Below are 18,503 nucleotides of genomic sequence, written 5' to 3'. Positions count from 1 at the left end.
TTGTGCCCAAATAATGTAGTGCAGTACCATCTTCCTAGGCTATCTGCATCTTATCAGCCCACCTTACCATTCCTCTTAAATTTTCCGTTACAATGAAATATGAATATGGGTGTGAGACACTTGTGGTTATAATGATAGTTAAAGATACGAAAATTTTGAGTAGGTTATTGATTATTGACTTGAAAAAAATATAATGAGATAGAAGTCAATAGTTGACAGAATTTTGCGTATCAGATATATTCATAGAATGAAATTTATGAAAGAAAATTATGTTGAAACCTCTTATAACTGTGGTTCCAAAATTGAAGGCGATGATGCTGAAGGGCATACGTATGCGATTAGAGTGTTTGTATATTTCTTCTTCTTTACCACCACACAAAGAAAACACGTATTGCCTGAGAGGACGGAATACTTGGTGTTTAACCATTGGATTAGGTAGTTGTTAACATTCTGCTAAAGTATTGTAGCAAGGCTCTACCTCACTAGCTTAAGCTTTGGAAGCACCAGTGCAGCTGATGTTATAGTTGAATGATCAAATATTTTGAAGATAGTACACTGGTTTGTTCGAATCCTGCTTTTTGCTTGTGGAATTATTCAAATTGCTAAATATCTACTTCAGGCTAGTTGGTCGTAACATAAACGTACAAATAATACAGGATGCTGGAATTAGTGGATTAAGCAGTAAAACACTCATGATTATGAAGATAATGCTTCAATGGATGAGGGGCAGAAATATGCTGAAGTTATTCTGTCAGAACATAGGCTTTAGCAAGAAACTTCTGCTGTCTACACTACCTGAAGAACCCCAAACCAAACAGTTAAACAGCTCCATGGAAACCATGGAACTGAAGCTGAAGACTGAACAGCCTTCAACAGAAAAGTGAGAATAAACAAAATAATTTGTTGACTTCAGAAATGGAAGACACAAGTCCAAGAATGTTTGGTGAGAATTTAATGAATTCTAGGAAAACTTGCATTAAATACCGTTTACGTGCTTTTCTTTTATATTGGAACTTTGGGAAGCATTTATCATTTAAACAATGTATTTGCTTGAACTTTCAATCTCTGCCAAGACTCCATTGCCTTTTCGAATCAAAGACGATGAAATTCGCTTGTCGGGAGTACAATTTACTTGCCATCAGGTCTGCTATGCTAATAGTTTGTGGGACTGCCTCTTCTTTCAGATAAAATAAATATTTCGTAGCATTGTTAATATCCAGGAAGTCATTAGACTACATTTTACCTGGGGCAAATCTCACTGAAATCTCTTGATTTACCGAGACTGCGGGATTTTAGAATATTCACCACAATATAACTCGTTGAATGTGAGCATGTAATATTCTGAAGTCATTACAGCGAATTCCTACATGCCCGATTGAAAGTATCGATTTTCATTTTCCAAAATGTCATTGAATTTTTTAAATATCAGTCGAGTGGTAGTGGCACATTATTAAAAACATGAAACACACGACATACGGATAAGCGTTAAATGGGACAAGTGGCTACAGTCCAAGACGAGTCATGAATGCGAGCCAAAAAGCTCATGAGATCCACTCGTCAACTTACAAATATGTTCGTAATTGATGAGTGGGAATTTTCAGTAAAACGTGTAAAATAATTTGACGAACCACGAGCTGGCTTGGCTCCTCCCGTCGTGCCAAGGGACAAGTGTGATGCAATTCAAGAGATCTTTAAAAACTAGCCAACTCAGACTTTGCCTACCCCATACGCAAGCACAAGCTGACTCGTGTAGTGGACCAAGTCAAACACAGCAATTGACGAGCTGAATGAGCAAAAATAAATAAATAAATAAATAAATATAGGGAGGAGTCCAAGATAATACAAGCAGAAAAACATTTTCTATCAAAGGAACACACAATCAAGAAAAAAAAAAATCTCCTCCCAAATACATTAACAACAGTTTATTTATGCAAACGTCAATCCGTCTAACAATAACAATAATAACAGAGTTAAAAAGGAAAAGCTGCAAAATAGAGTAAGGCATAGAATACAACTCTCCCCATGACGACCTCAAGAAGTTTGACAATTCACTTTTAAGTACCCAGCTACATTAGGTTGCCTATATATAAGCAAAGCAAGGAGGAAAAATAGGCATATCACAATTGGGAAAAGGCGAAATTCACAAATATCACACAACCAGGCTTCCACGATTCCACAATACACTGGTAACTTCTGTAACTGCTGGAAACCCTAGAAAAGCGGAATAACTGCAAAATAGAAATTTGACATTCATATGGATTTGTCAGAGTTGCAAAGAGATCATTCTTCTTCGTCATCTCCAAGCTTGTACTCGCTGAAATGATTGACCCTGAACTTCCATTCCCCTTTGACTGGATCATAGGACACAAACTCTGCACCTTGATCCTCGGCCTTTCTTCTAAGCATCTCTTTGTACTTCTCAATCCTGGGTCCTGATGTGTATTGCTGTCCAGTCTTTTTATCAAAGCATTTTATATTGAGGAGTGTTACCTCAGCAGGTTTGTTAAGACCTTGTCCAATTGGAGGTTTCTTGGTTTCATCCATATACACAATAACCTCTCGATTATTGAATTGAACAAGAGACTCAAGATCAAGCCCTCGCACATCTGTCTCCCCGAAGAACTTGATGCTACCAAAACCGTGTCTCCCAACCACAAAGTCCTTCACATGGCGACAAAACCCTGGCTCGGCTCTTTCCTTTGCAGCCAGCTCCTGAATTCGTGGCTCCGTGTAGTAGTCAGAGTGCCGGAGCTTTGGCATCAGTGCCTCTATGTCAGCACCATGCTCATAAACAATTGCTGCTTCACCAGCTCGGTGGCCAGTAAGAGTGATGTAAGAATCTCCTACCTTAGAAACACCATCATGGAACCCATTAGCATTCTTATTCAAATCGACAGAGTGATCTTGTTCCTCAGCAAGACCATTCGGGATCCCGTCTTCTGCAAGGAAAGCACAAGTGCATCAAGATCAGAAATATGCAGGTTTTATATCTCTTGCTATGGAAAATTTAGTATTGAACGCAACCACTATCATACTTACGAGGAAAGTCCATTATCCCACACAATTCACCATTCAAACCAACAATCGTCTTCTCAGAGAAAAATAATGATTTTTTTCCTAGTTCTCGACAGACAGAAGAGGTCCACTACTGCATTAAAATATGGTAGAGTGGATGGAACCTTCATCCACACTGTTCAGCATCAGTATTTCAATAAGCTAAAAAATTGCAAACTCGGTGGATTGTAAGTCACGTAAATCAACCAGGGTTAGCTCTCCAGCACTCCACTTTTTGAGAGAAGGATGCCACTCCAAACTCCACTATCCATAATAACTTCATGTTCTAAAAAATTAGAACAGTTTCATGATGGTCATTGACGACAGTAAGGGATGGCAATAGGGCAGGTATGGGACGGATCGACCATTCCCATCCCCATCTCGTCGAGTATTTTTGTCTCCTTGCCCCGTCCACATACCAAGTTAAAGCGGGACGAGATGAGATCGGGATGAAGGTGGGCAGGTCCCTTGCCCCATTTATCGCCCCGTTTAATTTTTTTTGCTTTTATTTTTTTACGTCTTTAGTTAGTTTTAAATAATGATTGATGGAGAATGTGTGATTAAATATTAAGGAAAAGTTTTGGGTTTGCGTGTAATATTTTTTATTAAAGAATGTGATTAGAAATGAATTTTGGTAAAAATGGTGCTAAAACAAGGGCTTAATAGTATTAATTTTCTTTTCCAATTTGTTAAGAACAACTCATGTTCCTTTAAAAAGGACAATAAATTTTATTTTATTTTTTAATAGGTAATAAATTTTTTATTTTTGTTTGATAAAAGTTTGAAATTGACTTTAACTAGGGTAAGGGAACGGGGACTATGTTTCCTATACCCGCTTCGAGCCAATGACCCCCGCCCCGTTTACTCGGTTAGGCGGTAGGACCCACTGGAGTCGATTTGAGTGGGGGTTTTTGACATTCCTAACGGCAAAAAGCCTTTGTTTGGGCTCCATTAAAAGGTGTTTTGGTGTTTTTTTTGGGGGGGGGGGGGGGGGGGGGGTGGAATGTATTTTGAAATAGAGATTTTTTTAAAAATATGTGGTTAAAAAGGAAGGAAAAAGTTTTGAGTTTATGTATAATATTATTTTATTGGAGGACGTATAGCTAAAAAGAGGCGAGAGAAAAATGCATTTTGGATAAAATGGAACACAAACAATTGCTAAGATGGTTGACATGACAGAGTTTAAAGGAGAAAATAATGGTATCAATGTGATTACATAGTTCAGAGAGAGAAAGCGAGAGAGAGGGAGAGATGATTAAGTATATAACCCAAAAAGAAAAAAAGAAAAAAAAAAAACAAAGAGAAAATGGAACAAAAGGGTAGATGAAGAAAATTGTCAGTAACCTAATGCTCATTTGGATTAGGTATTGTATACATATTCCTAGTTATTTCCCCTTCATGTAGAGCCAATAATCATCAACGAATATAGAAGTGCATAACGGGGCACTTCATTTACCGCTAAACAATCCCATACAAACTCGCTAAGATGCACAAGATCATATTCAGCTTTCCATAACATCTGAAGATTTTTAGCAGAGTATAATATAGAATGGTAACTGTTCCTAGCTCCTGTCCAAAGAAATTATAATTTTTGACAGTCATTCTCCCGCATTGTGACATAGGACTGAAACAAATATGGACTTAACTTTACAACTACCATTTTTCGCCACATGGCATCCTAATTTCTAGGTGTAGAACAAAACCACCCTAACTGCACATCCATCTTTCCCAATGTGCAATTATATCATACATATCCAGTTTCTGGGATCAAAGCCACCCTAGCATGGGCAATAACCTTCCGAATAATTCTCATATATCTTTCAACATTTTTGGATTTTTCAGTAGAAGATAAATACTGGAAAACTGGGAACAAAAAAGAATCATACCACAAAGAGAAATAATAGAAAGCTCGTGAGAAATATAACATCATATAGAAAATGACATAATACGACAAGATAATAGGATTTATACTAAAGAAGCACTCACCATCTTTATTCTCAGTTCTGTAGCCATTTATGATAATCGGAACATCTTCAGGAATTTTACCTGGTTAGCAATTGCAAATACAAGTTAAGCAACAGGGCACAAGTAGCAAAGCATAAACTTATCATTACAACATCTTCCTCCTACCACCACAAAGTATACAAAGGAAACGTAATATATATTCCTAAATGAATCAAAGACAAGTGAAAAAGTGAGAAAATAGACAATTTATACTAAAATATATCCAAGTCCAAGCAAACATGCACCCCAGCCTTCCTCATTCTGGTTGTTTTATCCTTGCTAATTTACCACAAAATTTGGAAACTTCTATCCCATATTATCATCACGAGTAAAAACACCCTTCCTCCTCACAGGGTTATTATTTATATTGTATCAATTGATCTTTATGCATCTCGGAAATATTTTGTCCCACTGTTGCATTTACAATTTGGAGTGTACTTTTATATATCCTAAAATGCAGATTTAATATTTTGGCAGCCACAATGATTATCATATTATTTCAAAATTTATCAATAGTTTGAATAATTTAAGGTTGAAAATATGCTAGGATGGGGAACAGAAAAAGGAATAAAGGATCCTGGAATATAATATTATTAGAGATGAACCCAAGCACAACCTATATTCTTGTAACTTTCGAAGAATGACGGTACCTTGAATACCGGTAGGATTTCTAGCACTATGTAGGTGTCAGTCATGGTTTGGTTTGAACTAATTACTGTAGCGATAAGGCTATAGACAGGGGGGAGTAGTTTCCTCTTGAATCCCAAGCACCACCATCGACAACGCGAACTACCTCATTAATGTGGGCATCATGTGGTGTAAATTTTTTTTTTCTATGCATTATCGTTCGGTTGAGCTTGTTCCCCAATAAGACCAAAGATGAACTACAAGTTTCACACCCAACTTCCGTAGGATAGCAATTTGCCTCAATTGTCTATGATTCATTTAATTGGGAGAAACAGGTAAATGTCAGGGATACATCAAGAAAAGAGCTTTAAGAAGCACATCATCACCAAAGCCTTCCTCTCAGGGAATAATTAAATAAAAGAAGTTTCAGCCTTTGTACCAAAAAAGTAATCTCAATAAAAGATAAATGAGAATGAATCATAACCAGCTAAAACGAGCCAATCACAATCTCTTGAAGGTGTCCAACAACTTCTAAGTGGACTAATCTTAATAAGTACCATCCGTGATTATTGTAATAATATTCCTAATCCTTCCAAAGTATCAAGGAGCACAAAATCTAGCACATCACTTCATCAGATATAGAATTCTATAACCATTTACCATTCTCATGTACGGTAGACTTGGGCTTTGATGGGGTTGTTCTCTCTGTGCTCGCTCTAGAGGGCCACTGTTCTAATGGACGAATTACTAAAGCTCTTGGGTTCTCCCGAGGAATATAAAGAGCATCTGCCTTTGGCGTGCTGGGTGCCTCTTCATCATCACTAAAAAATGGCACCTGAACAAATAAAAAAATATGAAGAGAAACGTGAATTTGTAATAAGATATCCTGAAGTCAAGAATTTAATTGGGAAAAAAAAGGATCCCCACCTTTGGACCAGCATCTTTAGGGTGATATTTCCTTGCAGGCAATCTAGTACGCCTCTGAGAAAGGTGCCGAGACGTCAGCAAAGATGATATTCTGATAGGCACTGGTTTGTCAACAACCTGCTTAAAAAATAAGTGTTAGTTACTGAGACAGAAGGAAATATTCCTTTCACCAGTAATATTTTAACAACCAGAAGGCACGAGTAAATTCTTAAGAAGGTTCTAGATCAATAATCAATTGATTTATTCGATACATGGATCAAAAACACCCTGCATAATTTTCTTTTGGAGTTAGTCAAGATATTCGTACTTACTGGTAAACTGGAAATTCCATACTGAATGGAAGGAGAAGTGCCTGTGCGGCCAATTGATATCTGGGGCATCGCTGGCAGGGTTCCAAAAGGATTTGTAGAAGGAGCAGATTGAGCAACCACAGAGCTTTGAATGCCAGACCTGCAACAAAATTTAATAAATCTAAACTTATACCATACCTAAAGCATGCAAGAAGAAACCGGTGCATGATAACATATCACTAATGAGAAGTGCAAACTTTATTATCCATGGGTTTATTTGGAAAATTTGCATTTGCAAGTGTTACACAGTAAATTAAAAACATCAATTTGAAATAGCCCAAGTTTTAAGTCCATTTTTTCGAAATGTTATGGATTATCTCTCAAGTCTATGAACTATAGTTGCAGAAAAAATACCAATCAGATGGGACATGTGAGCTGCATCTGAGTGATAAAGAATCCAACAAGCCAAATTTAACTAACTATTTGCAAGATATAACAAAAAATTTTCATGTTCTTAAATCTGGGGTCAATACCAGCTGCGCTCTAAGAAACAATGTAAAATTATATATCATGCATTATAAATTCACTATGCATATTACAACAAAACATATATTATTTTTTTAAGCAAAGAAGTATACAATTTTATACACACTGTGGGACACCTAAATCTTGAAAGGCATACTAAATGTATAGGTTCCTTTATCTGGCTAATCGTAACCATATGATGTTAACTGTCAGGAAAAAAGGAAAGGATAAGAATGATGGTGCTTAATTTACATTGAAAAAGGAAAGGCTAAGAAACAAGGCTGCTTAGTTTACATTACCAATGAAATTTGTTCAGGCAGTGGAAATGTTTTCACATGTAGAAGGATCAATTATCTGTTAAAACAATGCATAATCATTTTGTTTCAGGTAATTGTATAATTTAATAAAAAGAGTTCTTGCAACCAATTCAATGTGAATTCTTATGCTATTACACGATCTTCTCTAATTTACTTAATACATGATTAAACATTTTGATGTATTTATTATATTGAAAACATTAAGTACATTGAAATATTTGATAATTCACATTCTAATCTATAAGGCTTATTAACCAGAAGATCTAACAATAGATATCCAAGTGGAGAATATAATATGTGAATATAAAAATGTTCTTATTCACACGAAGTAAACAAGCAAATAAATCCAGAACAGACACAAACGAAGAGCTATTGAAACATACGACGGTCCAAATGTTCCCTGGCCAAATATGCTGGGTGTGCCGCCAAAGACACTTGCACTAGCTGTAAACACAAAACAGTGATAGTTAAAATGATAACCATATTAATAAGATCCAAAATAGATAATAAAAGTTATGGTCGAGAAAGATCAAAGACTTAGCCTACCTGTTTGTGGTTGTCCAAAGTTGCTAAAGCCAAAACCACCGGAACTTTGAGTTGGCTGTGAAGGTTGAAAAGGCGTGGAAAGGGATTGCTTCAGAGAAAAAGGTAGAATAGAAAAAATTATCAGCGGTGTAACAACAAAACAAAAACAACTATAATAATAACAATCACAAGAAAAATCAACAGTCTGTTGCAGACAAGACTACTGAACATTAAGCTATACAAAGTCCTTTAAGCCAAAATTACAACATATCCAAGTTTCCAACAAAGTTGATCATCAATTCTGCTAAATTGTCCATCCTATTACATTGGAGATGAAAAAACAATTGGCTAAAGTCTTAAGTTCCTAGTACACCCATAAATGATGAGACTGAGTATCCTGAACTTATCCATACTCGACCAAACAAGACTGTAACCTCCCAAACCTTGATTGTATCAGCACATACACAAAGCATAATGATAAAATGGCTTTAAGAAACCTCATGCATCTGTCTGCCTATGATCACATATTTCCTGATTATCAGGACATATTAGTCTGGTCTTAAAAGGCAGGTCAATTATCAGCTCGCCCACCAAGGATTAACATTTTACCTTTTGTCTGCAACCTCTATAGTATTGGAGTGCACATTTAAAGTCAATTGTAGTAAATGTACCGGTACGCAAGCTGATTCCATGTACTTCTTTTTTCTTTTTTCTTTTTTTCCTTCATACAATATCAATCTTAATTTCATGAAGGTAATATGGTTTCCCAAAAAAAAAAAGAACAGGGCAGGTTAGTTGAAAAGAACCTTCTTAGGTATCCAACCACATTTATGAACAAGCACATCAATGACATCAGGTACTCGTTACACTTCTAGCAAAACACTATTACATAGATTTGGCCCACAGATTTTAACAGATACTGCTACGATTGCTCTCTTGATAAAGATAATCAACATCCTAAGGATACCTAGTTTGAAATAGAATGAACAGTTATTGTAGACAATGAGATGGGTCATATTATAGAGACAAACAATTTCCATATGCACACAAGCATCATGGCATTTTTTAACTAGCCTGGTTCCACTGTTTCAAACTTTAAATATTTACCGTAAAGCTCGTCCCAACTACTTGAATAACCAAATGAAAATTTGTCATAGTTATTTAACATTATAAATTCTTGTCTTAGAGTGTGTTTGAGCCCCATTATTTGGCATTGTAATGAGATGAATAGTATTTTTCTTGGAAAATGAGTGGTTAAAATTTTTTTGATTTACGTGTAATATTATTTTATTGAAAATTGTGTGGTTAAAAGTAGGAGAGAGAAAAATTTAATTTAATGTAATGAGAAATAATGGGGCTCAAACGGAGGCTTACTCTTATTCATGATTTAAGCCAACTACATGTCAAGCGCTTAAGCGGAGCTTGTGGTCACTCATCCCTCACTTGTTCCAATTTTATATTAGTTTCTTTGAAAAAAACAACAGCAGGAAAAATGAAATTGACTAGCAGCAGTAAAAAGCAATTCAATTCATGATTAACTCACAGTTGTTTGCCCAAATCCCACAGGGTTGCTGGTGTTTAGCAGTGATGGAGTGCTTGAGAATAGATTCCCACCAAAGCCAGTAGAAGGTGTGCTAAATAAATTTGATTGACCAAAAGCTGGGGTAGTTTGCCCAAAGGCTGAAGTTGCCTGTCCAAAAACAGAACTAGACTGTCCAAGTGAAGGTGCAGGAGATTGGAATGGCGTGGACTGAGTGTTGCCAAAATTTAAGCCAGAGCCAAATGATGCGGTAGTTCCCTGAGCTGATGAAGAGGCAAAGATGGATGTTGAAGACCCAAAAGCTGATGAGCTCGAGGAGCCAAACAGAGAGGGCGAGGAACTGGCTCCAAATGCTGGAGTCGTGGAGCCAAAAATGGATGATGACGAACCAAAAAGGTTAGATGTAGTTGACGCTCCAAAAGGTGAAGAACTAAATGAAGGAGTAGATGAAGCTCCAAAGCCAGAGCCACCGAAAGCTGGAGTTTTTGAGGCAAATGGGTTGGAAGCTGTTGAGGATGAAAAAGGGTTTGCTGATGACTGACCAAATGCAGGAGTGGACGACGATCCAAAGCCTGAACTACCAAAGCCAACTGCACCTGTAGACTGACTGGCTGGAGCTGGCCCCCCTGGAATTCATAAAGCAGAAAAATATAAGTGGATATGATTTATCAAGTTGTTTAGGACTATAAGATTTTCAGAAGTTCCCGTAAAAAGAAACCTTTATCTCCCAGCTGGTAGTCCTCCCACCTAAGTTCTTCGTGGCTTTTATCTTTGTAGACAGGCATGGCTGAAATAGATTCAAGCTTACCAGCCGGCTGTGTACTACTACCACCATCTACCTCAGGTGTCGGGGTGTAAGAAGCTACTCTGGATCCCCCACGTTGTTGCGCTCCAAAAGCAGACTGCCCAAAACCAGAGCTACCATAAGTTGGGGTCGTACCTTGAGCTCCTGCATCATGGATAAGTGGAAACAGCAACCGTAAGATATAGTATGAGATATTGCAAAATTGACATCACTCAAAAACGATGAAAAAAATGTAGCCCAAGGAATTTACAAAATTCTAAAATATTTATCCATTATGCACACATCAAAAACTTACCAAATGAAGCACTTTGAGCTCCAAAGGCTGATGCCGTAGATCCAAATGGACTACTGCCAAATGCAGGAGTTGATTGGCCAAATGCAGGACTAGACCCAAAGCTAAAATTGGGAGTACTAGCCGCACCAAAAGCAGCGGGTGAGGCACCAAATGCGGGAGAGCTGGAAGCACCAAATGCTGGAGCAGAAGAAGCACCAAATGGTGGAGTAGATGATCCAAAAACAGGAGAACTTGACACACCAAATCCACTGCCTGTATTACCAAATGTTGAGCTTGTCGTGGAACCGAAAGCAGGTGTACTTGTAGCACCAAAAGATGGTGCGCTTGTTGCACCAAATGCAGGAGTGCTTGATGAACCAAATGCAGGAGTGCTAGTGGCACCAAATGCAGGTTGACTAGGTGTACCAAAAGGTGTAGATGAACCAAATAGATTGCTTCCAAATGCAGGTTGTGATTGTTGAAATGAGCTTCCAAATGGACTTGTTTGAGTAGTACTTGACCCGAAGCCACCAAAAGCAGGCTTCTGCCCAAACACAGAAGAACCTGTGTATTTGACAGTTAATAACACTATAACAATAATGAATATGACAAGGCAGTAGTAAGTCCACATAAATAACTGAAAAAATAAACAAATAACAATGAGGAAAGAAAAATGGAACGTTCAGGAGACAACATCCCAACGTTCGAGGTAGAAGCTTAAAAAGAGCCTAGAAGACAAGCATTACTTAATGATAACAAGTTTCAGAAAAATGATAGGATATCTAAACAGGAAGCCAGCAATTTCGTTTAAGGAAAACTGCAAGAACGAAAATCACTTACCTGAACTAAACAAACAATTATTCATAACGTAATGCCAAAAAGAAGCTGCCCTCAGAACTCAGAAGCGGCTACATACAAATGGAAATCTATGTTGCACAAAACTTTAGCATTTAGCACATAATTGACAAATAGAAGTCGTCAGGTATAACTTCAGGCTCTGCTTCAGTTTTCATTAATTGAATGTCACTCTTGCAGTTGAGTAGATTTACATATATATTTTTCCTCTAAACTATTATAAGCACAATGCAAGATGTCGGCAAGTCGAGGATCCTTTGAAAACCTCATCCACCTAAAGTTCATCCAAGTTCCAACAGTTAGGTGTCCAGAAAACTACAGTTCAATTCCAGCATTTGAATGGAAGGGAAACCTAAAATGTTAACATTTTCTGATTTTCATATGTTTCGTCGTGTCGAAACATGGCATTTGCTATACTCGGTCCAGTGCACCTTTATCTAGAGGGGATAAAGTGCAAGCATTGCCACTATGGATAATCAAACTTTTGAAGAAGACAAAGTTCAATGTTTCACCGCTGCATCTTTTGATGATGTGACAAACATCCCTTGATGCCATTGCCACAGGAAGTAGCAAAGTTGAAACTGAAGTATAACATATAGGAAACAAACACCTAATCTTCTGAAAGAAACCATCTAAATGCAATAATCACAAGATCTTAATCAGGTTTCTATTAATCAATTTCTTGCACAGTCCTACAAGAAAATATCTTAAGCATTCTTACTAGTTTCAAGTTTAACTCATCTTGATATGTTCAGATCGCAGCAAAGGAAATTACTAGTTTCAAGTATTAACTGATCTTTATACATTTAGATTGCCACAAAGGAAATGATAGCTAAAGAACGATAACACATTACAGTGGTAAAACTTGAATATCAAGCAACAGATCAAACTTATGCTTCATCCAAGAAGAGGGAGCTAACACTGCCTATCACCATAAGGTATGAGAAAGTGGAGAGTGCGCAAGTCCAGTGCAATAAAAAGACTAGCACAAGTTAAAAATAGCAAGTCAGGCCTGCTAGATGCGAGAGAAGAAATCCAAATAGAAAACCAAGGCTGAATGCATTGTGAAGCAACAATATCTATGAAGAAGAAATATATACTTCATTGATTTGGTGGAATGAGAAAGAAACTATTTTAATTATACTTCACTACAATACCCTTCTTATCTTAGTTCAAAATTCTAGTTGACATTAATTTAGTCTTTTAACCCATTACCCGATCCAACCTCTGATTTGAAGATAAAGGAATATGATTCAATAAGTATAAAAGTTTCGACATTATATGTCGTCGACATGTTGATTAAAATATTTTTATTTTTATTTTTTTAATTTAATAGTCTAAAATAATTTTTTTTATCTATTTTTATTTTTTTATACTTATTAAATCATATTTTCGACTTTCTTTGTAAGTTTTTTTTTTTTTTTTTTTTTTTTCTTTTTAAATTATATTTTTGACTTTTTTTTTAAGTTTTTTTTTTTTTTTTTATTTAATAATTTAAAAAAATTTTTTTTTTTTATTTTTTAAAACATTTTTTTGACTTTTTTTTTAAGTTTTTTTTTTTTTTTTTTAATTGAGGATAAAATGTAAATTAAATGATAAAAAAAATTGATTGCTTTGTTGAAGGGTAAAGTTGCAAAAAAAGGTTTGACTACATGCTATAAAAAAAGATATTTTACATAGCACTTAATGTTTTGGCAATTGGGCCAACAATTTGAATAAAAAATTAGGTTTAGGTGAGCCGTCAGTTTCTTCTTTTCTTCCTCACTTCATTTTTTCTTTTCTTCCTTTCTTCTCAAAGTCAGCCTTTTCTTCTTTAGGCCATGTTTTTGTTTTCTTCAAGCCGTCTTTCTGTTTTCTTCCAGCCGTTCCAGCCGTGTTTTCTTCAAGCCGTCTGTTTTAATTTTCTCTTCGACACTGACAAACACGTGTTGGAGACATACCGATGTCCGACACGCATCGAACACCATTACATATCGCCACCGAAAGCATGTCGGTGCTTCCCAGAGTGTGCTAGTCAAAAGTTGATCATCCACTCTCTTTCCCATCCATCTTCATTTCCTCAACAATCAATTTTCGCCCCAAACAGAATGAGAAGATATTGCGGATATATTTACAACAGAGTTTGTTTTGAGGCAATATTGTTTTGCGCCATAGCACATTCAATTTTGGAGTTCCAAGTATGGCCTAATTTTATTATTTAGGTTTGGCCCATTATAAAAATAAAATTAAATTAAAAATAGACATGATTAATATTTTAGCCCGATCATTACATGGAAGTTCATTATATGAAATAATAGCCCATATCTTTATGTTTTATTTTTCTTTTTGAACTTAAGCCTAAGTTATTAAAATCTTATTTAATTCTAATTAATTAATAAAGATAATGTTTTAATTTATCTCTTATGCTACATTTAAATTTTAAATGATTGAGAAAAAATCAAATTCCTATTAAGTTAATACTTTAATTTTATCTAAATTTTATTTAATGTTAAAAAATAATTTAGATAACATTTCAATGTTATTTCTTTCAATTAAAATTGAAATATTAAATTATAAAGATAATATTTTAATTTTATCTCTACTTTATTTCATTTTAAAAATTGTATAGATAATATTTTTTTTGGTTATTTTAAATTCATTATCTTATCCCACTAGCCGAAATATGGTTGAGATAATGATAAGATTTTATCACTTTTAACATTCAAAGTTCAATTGAATTAGAACCTTCAAAACATTGTGGCCTTATAAATAGGTGTCATACATTACATTTTCAAGTACATTCATTTCTCCGTGAAATACATACAAATACAAATATAGTATATTCTTTAGTACATGGGAAGCCGTCAAGAGTTGAAGTCTCAAATATATTCAAATATATCTCTTATCATTTTCACAAGATATGATAAGCGTATAAGTATTTTTATGGGATTATATGCGTATGTTTGATTTTTGGAACATTGATTATGAGGTCCTTTATGTATGTTCTAAGTTTGGATAGGAGTATAGTAACACTACGCATTAAAATTTCATATCACCTATGTTTGGAATAGATATGTATGTATGAAGTTCGTTAATTTCCGTACAATATCAATGCATGTACTTATGTGCTTATTGATATTTTATCTCAACCCCCTCATTATACCACTTTCAAGAAATTGATGATTCGTGGCAATTAAAGCATGAGAGGGCTGACGAATTGGCAAGTAAAGGAGACCCACCAAGCTTTTATTTATTTAAAAACTTATCTAATTGTTGATTTGATATTATGACTACTAGAACTTCTAGTATTTTCTTTTATGTTGATGTCAAATTTTTTTTTTTTTTTTAGTTATGTATTCACTCTTGCAATTTCATGATTTTATTTAAATAAATTTCAAGATTTCGAAAGTGCAATTACGATTTTAGTGGCACTCGAGCTTTGGAACTCAAGTTGTCACAGTTGTTATAATCTAATTCCAAATCATAGGCTAACAACATAATGAAGGAATGAGAAATTCTAGGAAAGTAAATAAAAGTTGCTAAAACTGTTACCGCCAAAGGCTGATGTTGAGCTACCAAAAGCGGGAGATGAAGAAGCTCCAAACGCAGGCATTGAAGTTCCAAAAGCAGGGGATGATGAAGCACCAAACACTGAAGTTGAACCTACAGGAGAAGAGGATTGGGCACCAAACACACCAGTAGAGGTACCACCAAAAATGGAACCCCCTGTCTGTGAACCAAATGGGCTTGTACTACCAAAGGGTTTAGGAGCAAATGGATTGCTACTAGCATTACTGGCTTGCCCAAAAGCTGGTTGTGACCCAAATGCGCTAGATGATTGCCCAAAGGCTGTTGGATGCACCATAAAATTAGTAGACATGCAATAGATCATGGACAGATAACAACTATTTATTCACTTACAAACACATTTAATAAACTTACAATGTTGATGTGTGTGCAATTATTCACACAAATTGGAAATGGGAAGAGAAAAAAATGATAGATGGACGTAAGCAACTAACAACCAAAAGTCAAGCTAGCAATTAGCTAAATAGTTGCAATCGAATGGATTCACTAATGAAGATGGTCATAAGGGTTAATAAGGGCGCAGTCAGGTCAAAGTAAAAAATTGGAAACTTTTTGAACCTTGGATTGAATTGAGAAAAGAAAAAAGAACAGAAAGCTAGTGAAAAAATTCTATAATTTTCTTTCCAATCAAAAGAACTCAAATTTGATTATAGATATCATGTGAAGATGAAGTATGAATTGTTTTCTCCCACAAGTATGTTTGGGCACTCGTTTCTCTAATCTTTTTTCAACGAACCAAATCAAGGAAATATGTTCCTCAGTATTTTATCCTCGCTAAAAAACTGAAATATAAATCAAGTAATATCTTCCATATTAACAAGAAATTTCCAGAATGCATTATAACCATCAAAACATTAAATTAAACTGTCACAAGACAATTTCAATATACCATCAATAGCAAAATGCATTATCAACCTAGAATCTCCAAACTGAAGAGCCAATGTCAACCAGCAGGAAACTTGCAATTAAAGAAATATCAAGAAAAGAGGAAATAAAGCAAGGTCTGATAAGAACCAGGTTTTAACATATAACAGCAAAAGTGACCAATATTGAAAATAGAAAGACGGCAAACACTTACGGTTGCTTCCGAACATTCTCCTTCAGCAGAATAGAACCAATAGTAGACTTGTCGATAATCCAAACCGAATAAACTATATGCGATGAAACCTGGAAATCAATGAATTTCCTCTGAATTCAGATGTGTGTGTGTAGGTTTTTACATATATAGAAGAATATACACACGCAAAGATCGAATAGAAAGCTAGGGTTATTACAATATTAGTAGACTACCTAAGAAGAGAAAAGAGTAACGCGGGTGACGTCGATTCAACAGCAACACTTTCAACCCAGAACCGAGTTGCGTACGAACAAAGCTGTGTTCAAGGTTCAACTGCGGGGAGAGATGTGGAAATGGGGAAACAGGGAAAAATAGAATTATTAGAGTGCAATAGGAAGTGTGAGCAAATTGCACAAAACGGTCTTGTATAAATATGAAGGGCCGTTTAGATGCCTAACCTTGGGCCCGACGCGGGCCGGCCCATCTTTCTTAGCAGATCGTTTCAGACCCTGTAAGCTACGAGGAATTAGTGGCAGCCATTTTTTTCCGAGAGGCCTTTGACCAAATAAATTAAAAAAAAAAAAAAAAAAAAAAAAAATGTTTAAAAAAAAAAACAAAAAAAAAAAAAAAAAAAAACAACAATGTTTAAAAACTTGCAAATCAAGAAACAGGCAAATTTACCCTTACCATTTCGAGAAGAGAGCAAGGAAAGAGGAAAGTTACTATAGCACCGACAAAAAAGGAAAAAAATCTTCGACCTAGTTGGGCATTTCTCTCTAAAGAAGTTAAACTTTTGATTTAGTTAAAAGCATGTTTTTATGTTGATTTTCCAAAAAAAAAAAAAAGGATTCTATGTATATTTGTTGAGAAATCTGTGTGTTTATGGTTGTGATTTGTAATTTTGAGAAGGTTTTAATGTTAGAGAGTGCCAAAAATGGTAGAGATCGTCAGAAATGGAGTTTCTCGACGATCTCCAGGCGATGGCACAATCCCAATTGACTGGGCCATCTGGGTTCCAGACGGTCCATTATCTGGGCAGTCTGGCAGCCGGCCCAGACTTTGAAATTTTTGTATTTTTGTTTTTAATTACTTATTTATATTTTTTATTTAGCATATTTATTTATTTCATTTAATTATTGAAGTTAATTATTTATTTTAATTGCTTATATTTTGTTGTTTAATATTTAATTATTTATTTGAATTGTTTAATTTTAATGTATATTATGTACTTAAAATTATTTATTTGAAATGCCTAATATAAATTGTTCGCATTCGAACTCCGATCTAATAAAAACAGTTCCCTAACCCTATCTCAGTTAAATGTGAGTTCAGTCCTTATTCCCAAGTCGGACAATCCCTCCGTTATCTCAGAAAAATATCATGATTACCCCCTATCATATCACCCTATCAATCAAATACACTTGCCACAAGTGACATCATCACCTCCCGAAACAATCAATCCTAAGTCCTCAACTCCAGCCCCATGCAAGTCATCATTATCTGGGTAAAACATTGACATATGGCCACCGGCCTCATCGACCAATCACAAGAGAATTCGGTGACCCGAGTTTCGAGCTTGGTACTGTTGCTGATTTGACTGATTTTATGTAATGTCGGCTGAAACCATGTATAAATAGTTGAATAGGACTCTTGTAAAGGGCAAGTGATTTCATACAACAACTCAATGCATAATTACACTCTCTAAACATATTTTGTGGTCTTTTTTCAACAATAAATCATCCTTTTTTCTTAAAGTTGGCTTAAGATTAGCCTTGCTAATTTTGACGTCAATATAAATGTTTTATTATTTATCTAAATATTGATTATTTGCTAATTTAGTTTAATTTCTTATTTTATGTTAAGTAATAGTGAAATAATTAAAATAAATAATGAAATATTATAAGTAATATACAATAACAATTAAAATAAGTATTTAAACATAAAATAAACAATTAAATTAAGTATTAGTAAAATAATTAAAATATTAAAATAAACTATCAAAATAAGTGTTAGTAAAATAATTAAATATTAAATAAGTAATATACATAAATAATTTAAAAAATAATTAAATATTAAATAAGTAATATACATAAATAATTTAAATAAATAATTAAATATTAATAACATAATTAAATT

At 34.9% G+C, this 18,503-nt stretch overlaps 1 protein-coding gene across 3 annotated transcripts; it reads right to left on the bottom strand.

Moving 5' to 3' along the window:
• Positions 1 to 1,881: 1,881 nt before the first annotated feature.
• Positions 1,882 to 16,764, bottom strand: LOC111407614 (nuclear pore complex protein NUP98A). 3 transcript variants are annotated; one of them, XM_023037222.1, is made up of 13 exons: positions 16,601 to 16,764; positions 16,389 to 16,498; positions 15,275 to 15,571; positions 10,910 to 11,452; positions 10,528 to 10,758; positions 9,813 to 10,435; positions 8,291 to 8,378; positions 8,128 to 8,188; positions 6,924 to 7,062; positions 6,613 to 6,732; positions 6,346 to 6,520; positions 5,041 to 5,100; positions 1,882 to 2,939 (listed from the first exon to the last, which is right to left on the bottom strand). In XM_023037222.1, the coding sequence occupies exons 2-13, from the start codon at positions 16,402 to 16,404 to the stop codon at positions 2,281 to 2,283; spliced, it is 3,012 nt and encodes a 1,003-aa protein (XP_022892990.1). In that variant the 5' UTR covers positions 16,405 to 16,498; positions 16,601 to 16,764; the 3' UTR covers positions 1,882 to 2,280. The 3 variants fall into 3 exon arrangements, with proteins under 3 accessions (XP_022892990.1, XP_022892989.1, XP_022892991.1); XM_023037221.1 differs by having other exon boundaries at positions 16,389 to 16,477; XM_023037223.1 differs by having other exon boundaries at positions 6,613 to 6,729; positions 16,389 to 16,477.
• Between the last annotated feature and the right edge of the window lie 1,739 nt (positions 16,765 to 18,503).

This window comes from Olea europaea, chromosome 13, assembly GCF_002742605.1.
Source record: "Olea europaea var. sylvestris chromosome 13, O_europaea_v1, whole genome shotgun sequence".
Classification (NCBI taxonomy): Eukaryota; Viridiplantae; Streptophyta; class Magnoliopsida; order Lamiales; family Oleaceae; genus Olea; species Olea europaea.
This window is presented reverse-complemented; position numbering and strand designations above follow the sequence as displayed.

Excerpts from the sequence above, each read along its gene's own strand:
- LOC111407614 (XM_023037222.1), bottom strand. Across the intron at positions 10,759-10,909 it reads AGCTCAAAGTGCTTCATTTG|GAGCTCAAGGTACGACCCCA; the intron begins GTAAGTTTTTGA and ends TCCATGATGCAG. Across the intron at positions 2,940-5,040 it reads CAGAACTGAGAATAAAGATG|AAGACGGGATCCCGAATGGT; the intron begins GTGAGTGCTTCT and ends CTTTCCTTGCAG.